Source organism: Oryzias latipes, chromosome 19 (genome assembly GCF_053564925.1).
Source record: "Oryzias latipes strain Hd-rR chromosome 19, Olatipes_Hd-rR_3.1".
In the NCBI taxonomy this organism is placed as follows: domain Eukaryota; kingdom Metazoa; phylum Chordata; class Actinopteri; order Beloniformes; family Adrianichthyidae; genus Oryzias; species Oryzias latipes.
The window spans coordinates 2,726,844-2,739,447 of NC_136255.1; the positions used below are offsets into that span (position 1 = coordinate 2,726,844).

Here is a 12,604-nt window from a genome sequence, read left to right on the forward strand (position 1 = left end):
CACACGACAACTTTGGCGTAGATTTAGTGGGGGAGGGTCAGAAAATGGTGGCACCAGCTCACCCGGCTGAGCAGCTTTTGTTTACCAGTTGATTAGTCGGGGGTTCAAATCCCAGACTGCACATGATCGTTGTGCGGTTGGCACTCAACCCCACATTGCATCCAGTTACTCTAATAAATCTGTAAAATCTTTAACCCTTGTGCTATCCTAGGCACGTTAACGTTGGGTCATCTGGACCCCACAAGATGACAAGGGTTAAAAGTAATGTGCAGTTTGTCATGAGAGATTTAGATTTCAATGCAACTTCAATGTTCCAACAGACTGAAGGTCTGACTTCTTTGGTTTTTCTGTTATCAGACATGTCTGTAACAGAAAAACCAAAGAAGTCTGTTAATAATACAGACACGTTATTGAACTAAGACTGAAGGTCTGCTAACAGCTTTTCTGGAACAAAGTAGAAGTCACCGGCTGTAAGATGGCCTCCCCAGCAGCTAGAGGGGAGGGACCTCTCTGGAAAACGATGTCAGGGGTCCGGGCTCTCAGGAAGTTCAAGAGTGGAACAAACGTTTGGTCAGCTGACCGTCTTTGGGCTGAAGACGTAGCAGACTGTCCTGTCAATGGAGACGGTGTGGAAAACACACGTGATGGGCTGCAGCTCTCTGGGGGGGGGTCAAATCTGTGAACACACTCAGGTCTTGGGCCCACCTGTCTTTTTACCTGCAGAGGACCTTCATGCTTTCATGAACTTCTTCTCTACCTGCTGTGAGAGTAAATGCATAAAAACCCATTTGAGTGAGAGACGTGTGTGTTGGTTTTTCAAGAATCCAGAGAAATTTAAAAATATGATTGTTTATTGATAAAAACCACTGAAACTAGTCAACTCAATTTGAGCTTCCATACGTGGATAGTGCTGGAGGACAAAGACAGAAACATTCTTTTGCTGTGCCTGCAGACGGGCCTTGGCGGGGGCTTATAGCCTCTTGAGGGCCTGTGGGTAATATTTGAGGAAGATTCTGTGGGCTATCTCATAAGTGTCCCCTTGGGGTTTGGTTGGGTACTTCCTGCCGTTGGAAATGAATCCTTTTTCCACCCGGAAAACCGCTTGATTGAAAGCGTCCTGCTTGAATGGCAGCCCGCTGTTGAGACAGTCCACCAGCGTCTGGACGAACAGGCTCCACCGCTGGGCGTAGTAGTCCTCCACTAGGCCTCCCCACTCCTTGTTGGCGTAATCGAGGATCTCCCCGCTGGGACCCCACAGAGTCAGCTGGTTTCTGGCATTCAGGTCGTAAAGCCGCGCCTCCGGCTCGTCCAGGGCGAAGGATTGAGCCTGCTCCAGCCATGTCCCCAACAGGAAGTTCCGGTCGCTGTTCAGCAGTCGATTGAGTTCGGGAAACAGGTCGTAGATCAGAACGCCGCCGGACGTCAGCAGCTCCGGCATCTTTTTACTGTGGAAAGCATCTTTGATATCCTGGTAAAAGTATGTTGTGAGGTCTTGGAGGACTTGGCGAGTCACATCTACTAGATCATAGCGGAAGGTCTCCTTGGACATCAGCGATGGAGCTGCTTCCATGAACAACTTCCAGGTTTCCAACAGGTCGGCAGGGTCGTACCACAGACCCGTGTTCATGTTGAAGGAAGGCCTGCGCACCAGGGGGCTGTGGTTGTGGTTTCTGTAGTGCGGCACGGTGCAGTTGTAGACGCTGCTGAACAAAAGCTTCCATGCAGCGCTCAGACTCTCATGCATGCTGCCGTAGCGCCGCGCTGCGTACAGGGACGCCCACTTGGTCAGGTTGACGGACTCCTTCCGCCAAGCCAGTTCACTCATCAGCTCATATATGACAGGATTCTGGTGAATGCCCTCCGGGGTCATTCCTATGCCCACCATGGTTGAGTTCTTGAAGTTCAGGGCTTTAAAGGGCCCAGAATTGATGCTTTCCACTGTGCCAAAGAAGCCGTTGTTGCCGCCAAAGTTGTGCAGCATGCACCAGATGAAGGGCTGTCCGTAGAAGGACTCTGTGTAAGAGAAAACCGGCTCGGTCTCCGCAAAAAGATCTAACACGATCATGCGGCCCAGCGGGACTCCGTGCAGCAGCGCCCGAATCTGCGGCGGCTTCCAGAACGCAGCATCACTGAAGAACAGCCAGCCTTGCATCAGCCAGATGGCCTTTGGATCGACTGGGGAGACGGGGGGAAAAAAACAGTTTTTGTACAAATAATGAGTCATCAAAGCTTTGAGACACGACCACCACCCCCACCACAGACACACACCTGCAGTCATAGAGGCAAAAACAGAGCGACTGATGGCAGACAGGTAGGCGGGGTCAGAGGAAGGCGGGGTCATCTCGTTAAAAGTGTCAGTGTTGTAGATGTGATCGGTACCAAACTGCTTCACCACCTGCGACAAATAAAGGGAGCCGATCTGGAGAAAAAGCGGGTCTCTGGGGTCCAAGACGTAGGAGCAGGAGAAGCTGCAGTTGAAGTGAGCCCAAGGTCCCAGTCTGGTGACGTTGGCCTCTGGATGCAGCCTGCAACACCAGCAGCAGACCAGAGACTCATCAACACCAACAATACCACCCAGATGGAGAGACGTGACGGCAGAGCGCCATGACAGTCAGGCGCAGAACTACACAGAGCTTTGCTACTGCGGCTGAGGTTTTCAAAACCAAAGATGTTTAGGCACAAATCTTTAAAAAGGGAAACGTTATTAAATAAAGCTGTAACATTAACTGAATTATGAAATCATTATCTCTCATTTGCCATCACCCAGGCAGAAACACGGACGACTCACTTCAAAATTCCTTTGGGAACATTTCCGGAAAAGGCCGGAAGCACGGGGATCATTCCAAAAGCCCTCATTCTCTCCAAGATCCTGAACTGCAGAAGGAGAAGAAGAATCAGCAGCGTTTATATGAGGATGATCAGCCAGAGCACAGCAGGTCACAGGCCCTACAGACACTTCTGACACCACAGAGACGCGTTCCTCGTTCTCCGACAGGACTCTGACCCGACAGGCGATTGATCGTTTCAATCCTGAACATAATCCTCCATCAGAACATCGTCTCCACAAACATTAAAGAATTATAAAAAAGGAGCAGAACCAGCCTCAGATCAAAAGCTGATTCGGGTCTCCAGAACATTTCGAGTGTTTGTTCCACATATATGAGAAGCTACATGCGTGTTGGACGTAAGGGGGGGGGGGTGTCAGTACTTGAAGGCGAAGCTGGTTCACATGCCAGGACTGTGGCAGGGGTCCACCAAACTTATACATGTTGGCCATGCGGTTCCAGGCCAGAAACGCCGGTCCAGAGAAGAATTCCTCGATGTCCGACTGGTTTAGTCCAAGAGAGCGATACACCTGCAGACAAAACCAGACTCGTAAAACCGCGAGCGCCGTTGTGTGGCCTTAAAGAATGACACGCCCCTCACTCTCCCCTTCTGCCAGCCTTGTTTTATTTCCATAGCAACCATTTTATTCTTTGGTCACCTTGGGGTGACGAACAGGTCCATATTATTTTTAGAGCAATCGGATAAAGTAAACCTTTGGGTTTCCTTGGCAACAGAGGTTTTCTGTTAGCCCCACCCATATTCCTACTATGTTTATAATGTACGCTAGATTGTTTCGTTTGGCTTGAACCAATGGCTCATGCTTCCCTTTCTATCCAAATTGCTGCAAAAACGAAATGTTTTCTGTAAAAGTGAAGAGGATGCAGGAGCGAGGGTCCATGGATGAGGAAGAGGAGGAGGAGGAGGATTGGCTCTAAAGAGAAACCTCATTGGTTCAGAGCAGAGACCCTCACTCTCAAGGAGACCAGGGTTCACCTGCTTGGTACGCACCAGAGTCTAGGTGACCCCAAAATAATCAAAAAAAAGAACCAAACCTGCCTGTTTGAATCATCCTGAGGTCAATAGGTGAGGAAGGACTTTTTGAAGTACAGTAGTGCAGACATCAAACAACAGAGGTAGAGGCGCTGACGCACAGGTGAGGACCCACCTCTTGCCAAAGAGCTTCCTGGCCTGTGAAGGCCAGTGGTAGATTAATTCCATTCAGGGCCATCCAGTCGATCTCTCGTTCCCATCTGGGCCAGTCCCACCACACCGAGGAGTAGCTGACGGTGCAAACGTTTTGGTAGTACCGGAACCTGGAGACAAACGCAGAGAAACAAAAATGTTTCTTCCTGTTTGCACCCACAGTCCTCCTTTGTGTGCCTTGCTCACAGACATCAGTCTGGAACAGAAACAGGAGATGAAGGCTCTGCCACCCATGTTTGCTTCCTCCTGTGGATCTCCACAGATCCACTCTGCAAAAACAGGATCTTCAGAAAGGAAAAAAGTCCTCGTCTCAAATACAACGGTCTTATTTTCTGTCTTGCAAGACAAAGTTTTTCAATAGCAAAATAATCTTAGTTTGAAAAAAGGTGAGGAGAATTTGTTTAAGATAAAACCATAGCAACAGATTTTTTTTGCGTCACCCTTGTGCTATCCTAGGCACTTTAACATTGGGTGTGGGGTCATCTAGACCCACTAGACAGTGCTCTGAACCTTTTTTCTTCAAGGATTTGTGATCAGAAAAAGAAACACTCGATCACTGCATAAAACTAAATCCTAACTCGATCTATTCGAGACCCGTGGAAGCAAAAGAAGTTCTAAAAAGCGTCAACGAATTAAAAAAATATAAACATCTACAGATTGTAATTAATTGATAAAATTGATTCCATTGTTGACCCACTAAGCTACATTTGCAATTTATCCTTTCAAACAGGAACTTTTTCACAAAAAATGAAAATAGCCAAAGTAATCCTGCTACACAAATCAGGGGACAAACACCAGCTAACAAATTACAGACCAGTGTCTTTACTCTGACAATTCTCAAAAATACTGGAAAACGTATTCCTCACAAGGCTGGAAAGTTTTATTGAACAACACAAACTAATATCCGACGACCAATATGGTTTCAGAAAAAACAGATCAACATGTATGGCGAATACGCAACTAACAGAAGAAATTATAAATGGCACCGATAATAAAGAGTTCACAGTAGGAGTTCATGGATCTGAAAAAGCCTTTTGACACTATTGATCATAACATTTTAGTAAACAAACCAGAAAAGTATGGAACACGAGGACTGGAATTAAACTGGTTAAACAGTTACATTAATAACAGGCAGCAGTTTGTCCAACTGGATGACTTTAAATCATCCCTACTAAATTTAAGCTATGGAGTTCCACAAGGGTCAATATTAGGTCCCATGCTGTTCATACTTTACATCAATGACATACACTTGGTATCAAATACACTCAAATACTTTTTATATGCCAACGACACAAGTATAGTCTGTACAGGGGAGAGCCTCAGGGAAATTGTAAAAACAGTAAATACAGAATTAGGGAAACTGAAACAATGGTTTGACAAAAATAAACTGTCACTCAATGTTAACAAAACTAAATTCATGATTTTTGGAAATCGCCACATTCCTGCAGATTTGGAAATAAAAGCTGCTATTGATAATCTTTTTCTGGAAAGAGTGACTGAAGTCGAATTCCTCTGAGTAATTCTGGACGACAAAATAAGCTGGAAGCCACAAATAAAGCAGGTCAGAGCTAAACATGATAAAAGTATAGCAGTGTTGGGAAAAACGCATCATACTCTCACTCACAAAGCACGTTTACTAATATACTCATCCATAATACTACCATAGCTACAGTACAGTGTAGAAGTTTGGGGAAATACTCATAAAACAAACCTACAGTGTTTGTATATCTTACAGAAAAAAAGCTGTTCGAATGATTCATGGAGTGGACTATGGGTCACATACAAACGCTCTGTTTTTAAAGTCGGGTTTATTGAAACTATGGGATGTAGTGAAACTGAAGACGTCACTCATCATGTATGAAGCCAGAAATAACTTACTGTACTTCCAATAAACATTACAGCAAATTAATTTCAACTGATTTTCAAAAAGCAGAGCATTTGAACGACAAAAAAGAAAATGTGTTTTTCTAATTGTGGTGTGGATTTATGGATTGGATTGGATGAAGGTTTAAACAAAGCAAAAGTTTACATGTATTCAAAAAAAACCTACAAGAAGTCACTATAGTACTGTATAAGGCCAGAAACAATTAATTAAACAAAAAATGTCACTTTTGCACAGTTGCCATGCAGAATACTACCGTGAATGTTTTGTACCTATCTGTAAATAGCAATACGCACATCAGGTTTAGTAAAAAGGGTGGGAGCAGACAAGATTTCTCTTCCCCCCACTCCTTTTCAAGCACGCTGTATTGTTTTATGTCTTTCTTAAACCACTATATTGTGTTGATTTTTCATTTGTGTTTGAAATAAACTAAACTAAACTAAAATCTTCAGTGGTGTCCATGGATTACATGAAATCTTTCCACCTTTATCCACCTTAGTCATGGTAGGGAGAACACATTAATGTAAGCATAAGGGCTAAATACATTCTTGTCACTTTATCTAAATCTAATGGCAGTGATCTTTGGCATTGAAATCATTTCTAAGTCAATTAAGACGGAAACATCTCATCTATGTCTTTTTATATCGACTTATTCTAATAGAAAAAAATGACAATTAATAGTTCCATCAAGAGAATACTTTCCTTTTCATTGGTTGTTTCTGTTTTCCCCCCCTAACCCCTAACTACTAAAGCACTATACAGCAGCACCATGTAGTGCCCTGAATTTTAAAAGCAATTCAGACACCACGCTCACTACTTTTATTTATTTTTTTGATATGATTTAAGTTAAAATCTAATTAATATGAGCATTATTTATGAGTCCACTGTCTTCTGAGGATAAAAACGTTGATGGTTTATTAAAAAAAAAAACATTTAAATACATTTTTTTGGTAATAAATGTTCAGACGCAATGCATTGTGGTCTATATTCGCCGATCTAGTGAGCATTGATGCACACTGGTTTTTCACAGAGACTTCTGGGAAATTTCCAGGGCACTGGATTTTGGAATTATAGATTCAGACAGAACTAGAAAATGGAGAACGCACTATATAGGGCACTATATAGGGCACTATATAGGCCACTATGTAGGGCACTATGTAGGGTTAGGGTGGGAATCCGGACTCACCCAATTAGATTTTAACTTCGTGAAATCAATGACGTTTAAAAGATAAAGTAGTGAGCAGCATGGTGTTTGAATTGCTTTTAAAGTTCAGGGCACTATATCGTTTTTTAGTAGTTAGCGGTTGGGGGGGGGGGGGGGGGGTGGCACAACCAGAGTGTCTTTCATGATCCACATGACATTCTAGGACCCCCACTGCAGAACCGTCAGCTCACAGTGGCTGCAGGGTTCCTGTTCAGCTCTGGTCCTCCGATGGTCAGCTGGCATTTGTACGCAGAGCCACAAAGAAAGAAGAAGCTGCTGCAGCCACAGACAGTCTGAGGGGAAACGTGGTGGAGTGAGTAGACATGTCATCATCAGAGGGTTGGAGGAATCAGACAGTTTTCCTTCCTCTTCCTATCCCTCCGCCTGATTGATCATCTTGTTGGGTTTACTATAGAAGTGTATTACACTGCTGACATTTTTCACCAAATTTTATTTTTTAAGGGTGGCAGAAACATGGCTTTGGACCACTGACTGTATCTGAGAATTGGACTGAGTGACCCCTCACCACATGGCGTTCCAGACAGGAAGTGGCTCCAAGAAGCCAAAATCCCATAGACTTGTATAGAGAAATAACCAGCTGTTCCTAATCATTCTGTTGGTCAGAAGAACCGTTCTGGATCTGATACCTTTTTTACCACGTTCTTGATGATCCTCATTGTTTTCACCAAATTCTTTTCTTTAGCGCAAATTATTAATCGACCAGTGGGGGGCCTCAAGAAAAGGAGGTGGTCTCACATCAAACGTTCAAAAGCTTTGATTTACAGATTCTCCTAAGCCCGCTTTCAAGTGGGGGTGGGGGGATTCCAACAAGCTCACTCCTGATTGGTCAGAGGGGTTCCCATAGAAACCATGACTCCAATAGATCTGAACCAATAACTGCTAACTGAAATCGTCTGGCTCCAACATGGCAGCCTCCGTGTCGCAAAAAAAGACGACTAAATTGGAGCCGGGTGACGTCACTCTGTCCAGATCTCATCCAGCGAATGAGGATTTTGTTATCCTTCATTTTCAGACTGTAATAGATTAAAAAATACATAATGATAAGTATTTTATATAGCCAAGTACATTTATCATAAAACCATTTAACACACATAACTTTCTGTCACTTTACCAACCCAGTTACTGTCATTTCTCTAAATTCACTGGATGTTTTCAGCACACAGACGCCACGGTAACAAACGCCTCCATGTTCCGTGTTTGACCCCGATTGTTCCGAGATCCAAACACTGAACAAATCTGAACTTCCCACCCGACCGACACTAATGTCTTAAAATCACCTCCACCTGTGCGCTGCAGGTCACCAAACATGTCGGAAAAGCCTCCAAGAAAATACATTTGATTTGCTCTGTTGGTCCCCTCAGTTCATCACCGGAAACAAACCGAACAAGAGCAAACCTTCTCCAGTTCTGCCATAAACAATCATGCAAATATTTCTAATCAAATATAAACATGTCGTCATTTATGTGCAACATGTGAGTTTTGATGTGGCTTTCTGCTTCAGATTACAAACAGGTTCAAGCGTCTGCATGCAGGGTCCATTTCCATGTTTGGGTTTCATCCATCCGTCTGAAACATTTAGGTTGGAGGTTTCTGCTAAAGCACGGTGACCTGTGACCTGCTATAGCTGCCACGGTCATGGGAAAGTGCCGTGCACACGTCACATGCACACGCACAAAAGACAATTGTAGAGCACGGTCCTTTAAAGGCTCTGGCCACAGAGCAAGTGTTCCCGCCGCCCCCGTGATCATGAAAAATAACACTTCATTTGTCATGCACCCCTGGGTTTTGCAGCCCGTCCCCCGAATAATGAAGACAGAGCGCGGCGGGCGGTCTGGAGCCCCCCCCCCCCCCCCCCCCCTCTAAAACATGGTGGAGTACAGCAGTCATCGAATAAAAACCGTACATGCAAACAACCACAGCGAGGGACGCGTGGTGCGTTCACTGAACAGATGATAACCCTTTTTATTCACAGCACTGCAGACGATACCCAACTAAAGAAATTAATGACAAAATTAATTAACCACAAAGAACAAAACCATCTAAAATGTGTGTTTTTTTGTTTATTAAAATAATAAGAAAGTTAAAAGTCTTTTCATTGATAGTTTTAAATGCCAAATGAATAATAAATGAGTAGGATGTATAGAATCGCCAAAAAGTTAGTCGAATCTTTTATGGATTTGTGGATCATGCATTTAAAATCATGTCAGATGGGAAGATAAACAGCCCTACTGAGTTCAAGCTGTTGTAATAAACCACAGAGGTCTGAGTCTGAGATTTATAACCCCGAGATGCTGCTGGGTTTTAAAAAAATTAATTACTCAAAATCAGATTGTTGCTCTGATCACTGATTCTCCTTTAAAGGAGATGTATAAACACTTGATCAGAAAGTGATAAGTGTCTAGCCCTTGTGCTATCCTAGGCACTTTATTATTGGGAGTTGGGTCATCTAGACCCACCAGGCAGTGCGCTGAACTTTTTTTATTCAATGATTTGTAAATTCAGTGGTGTCCATGGATTACATGAAATCTTTCCACCTTTATCCACCTTTGACAAATAACACAGTAAAACAGCTAAACAACTAAACACATTTGGTCAAAAACCCACATTAAACCCAAATCCGTCCAGACAGGCAAAGGGAATGGTATCCCACAATCCCTTGCGGTGCCGATCTAACAGCAGCACCAAAGTTACACCTACTTAATTGAATTAATTTGAATGAAAGTAGAATAAATGTCTGATAACTACGTGTTATTTTTAAGCTGATTTATCTAAAAATACTTGATTTATCTTAAATGAAGCAAATAATGAAGTTATATCAAAGTAAAACAGTTTATCTTTCCAACATCCATACGTGGTCTTTTCACCCTCTCATGGTGGAAAAAGTATTATCTGAGCTTCTTCATCCACTAAATCATCTTCAAATGGACACGCCATGCTGCTTCACCTCTCTGAAAACAAACTAACCTTCAACTAAACCTGCTCCAGACCAGGTTATGTTCAGAGCATGATGAGTTGCTATGGCAACTTGACATATCCTGAAATATATCTCTGTTTTTGGAACCGAAAGCTGAGGTTATCCACTTCCTTAGCCTCAAACTTACCGTGGTAACTAGCATAACCTGCTTTCTGGAATACCCCCCTGGTTGCCTGTTTGGTCATAGTACGTTTGCAGATAACGTGGAAAAAACAAAAAAACACATTTTTTCCAGCAACACATGAATGCAGAATAACTTTCTGCACCTGAACAAAAGTCCGTTTAGTTGTAGTGAACCAGAAACCAGAATTACAGGGAAAACAACAGTATTAAGCAGCATTTATTCCAGTTTGGCCAGTTTAAACAGTTTCACGGAAGACATAACCAAATTCCTCTGACCGTCATTTTCAGAGGAAGTGTACAAACTACACACTCCTTTCAAAATAAAACCCCCCGAACGCTCGACCCTCATGCTGGTGTTCGGGTCCCGCACACCGACCTGTGCGGGGTGTTGATGCGCAGGACGCCGCTCAGCGCGGGAAGGGGGCTGGGGAGCTCCAGCTGATCCCCGGACCAGGAAACGTGGCAGCCGCAGAAATACTTCAGGTAGTTGTAGATCCCGGAGGCCACCGCCACCCCGGTGTTCCCCGCGGCCACGATCCGGTCGCCTTTCCCGGAGCGGAGCTCGCACACGTCCAGGCTGTCGGGGGACAGGCTCCGGTTCACGGACACCACGAACTCCGCGGAGCGGTTCCCCAGCAGCCGCTGCAGCAGCGCGGACACCGCCGCCGCCTGCGCCCGGTCGCTGGCTCCGGGTCTGAGGTGGTCCAGAGGCGGGAAGCTGCAGTCCGCCGCCGCGAACAGACTGAGGACAAGCAGAGCCCGACCGCAGCCGGCGAGGGCGGACATGGCGGTCTTCATTTACATGGATCCTCTTCAGGAGGAAGAAGTTTGAAAACAACTTCTCCCCTTTCGCGATAATAACAAGGAAACGCAGCGGGGGCTGCCGGCCAATCAGAGGCGGAGCTGGAACCTGCCCACAAATCAGAGCTCGTGGTTCCTGCACGTGTCCGTCGGTCATGTGACAGGAAACCGAAACTTGTTTTAGAACTTCACACGATAACACACATATTCACATGAATAGTAGAACAGAAAGAAATAAAAAATAAGAAAATAGTACAATAAAATAAAATTAGAATTTTAGCCTAATACAAATATCATAATATTATATTTGGGATTGTCATACAGCATGTGATTCAATGAAAATGGACAGTGAGTTTGCTTGCATTTTTCTTTTTCATTAAGTTCAGTGATTGAAAATGTAAACAGATCTCTTTATGAAATCTATTAAATAACAGTTGGATTTTTAAAAATCAGCTCATGACACTGAAAGTTGGCTTAATTGATGAGCTAATCCAACTCCAACTCACATGTGGCTGTTAATGCGTGTACTAGCAGTATCTGGTGGTTTCTTTCCTCCCTGTGGGACATTCCACAGGTCGAGTTGTCAGGTGTTTCACACTCTCTGAACCCGCTCTGGTCAAAAATTGTGTTTTTAACACGTTTTTTTCTCACGATGGAGGACAGAAGCTGATAGAACTGAGATTAAAAAGGTGTTTCTGAGCATTTCTCTATTCAAATCGTTGTGAATCAGAAGCAGACGAAAAAATCCAGTCTGAAAAAGTTTGCAGTCGTCACATATAAACTATGATCAGCGGACCACAGCCTTCCCGCTCCGCCCCTTTCTGATCATCCACCTGCAGACAAATGGATCCATGAACGTCTTTGTTTTCCTGGTCTGAGCTGGAATCTGGATCTAAACTGGACGGATGGATAGATCTGATATTGCTGGATAGGGAGGTGGGCCTGCTCCACATCAACAGTCCTGCCCAGAACTCAGAAATAAACTTCTAATGAACTCCTGCCGATTTGCAGAAACTATGTCCCCCTTTGCTAAAAACACTTGTATTGCACACAAACCACAGGAATTACAGACAGACTGAAAACAATTTCATCGCCTCCTTCACAACTTCCAACAGGTAAACAGAAACCGCATCATATCTAGACCGCTGCACCCTGTGATGGTGACATCATGTTGTCACATTTGGTTCAAAAGTCATCCCATGAGCATCCCACACATGAATGACTTCACAATCTCCTAGCATGGACCAAATCTCTTCAAAGCAGACTAACATAGACAGACTCCGACACTGAGTGCTAAACTACCTAATCATCAGCATCGGGGAAAACCAGAGATGGCGGTGTACATCCGGAGAAATCGGTGCTGCCCCCTCATTGGTGGACATCCATTGAAATAGAGAACTCTTACAAGTACCTGTGTGTTCACCTCAGGAATAAACGGGACTGGTCCACCAACACCGGCTGCAAAGCAGGCTGTACCTGCTGAGGAGACTGCTGTCCTTTGGAGTAAGGGGGTCCCTCCCGAGGAGCTTCTATGACTCTGCAGCGGCATCATCTATGGCGCCATCTGCTG

General features: G+C 44.3%; 1 protein-coding gene across 1 annotated transcript; it reads right to left on the reverse strand.

Moving 5' to 3' along the window:
* Positions 1 to 833: 833 nt before the first annotated feature.
* naglu (N-acetylglucosaminidase, alpha) lies at positions 834 to 11,125 on the reverse strand. The gene is made up of 6 exons (XM_023949575.2): positions 10,610 to 11,125; positions 3,992 to 4,139; positions 3,209 to 3,355; positions 2,789 to 2,874; positions 2,269 to 2,525; positions 834 to 2,175 (listed from the first exon to the last, which is right to left on the reverse strand). The coding sequence occupies exons 1-6, from the start codon at positions 11,029 to 11,031 to the stop codon at positions 971 to 973; spliced, it is 2,265 nt and encodes a 754-aa protein (XP_023805343.1). The 5' UTR covers positions 11,032 to 11,125; the 3' UTR covers positions 834 to 970.
* Positions 11,126 to 12,604: the final 1,479 nt, after the last annotated feature.

What these genes read in the sequence shown, in the direction of transcription:
- naglu (XM_023949575.2), bottom strand. Translation starts at nt 11,031, where the DNA reads ATGAAGACCGCCATGTCCGCCCTCGCCGGCTGCGGTCGGGCTCTGCTT. An exon ending in CGCATCAACACCCCGCACAG is followed by an intron (nt 4,140 to 10,609) that starts GTCGGTGTGCGG and finishes GTTTGTCTCCAG; the next exon opens with GTTCCGGTACTACCAAAACG. An exon ending in TGAACCAGCTTCGCCTTCAA is followed by an intron (nt 2,875 to 3,208) that starts GTACTGACACCC and finishes CTCCTTCTGCAG; the next exon opens with TTCAGGATCTTGGAGAGAAT.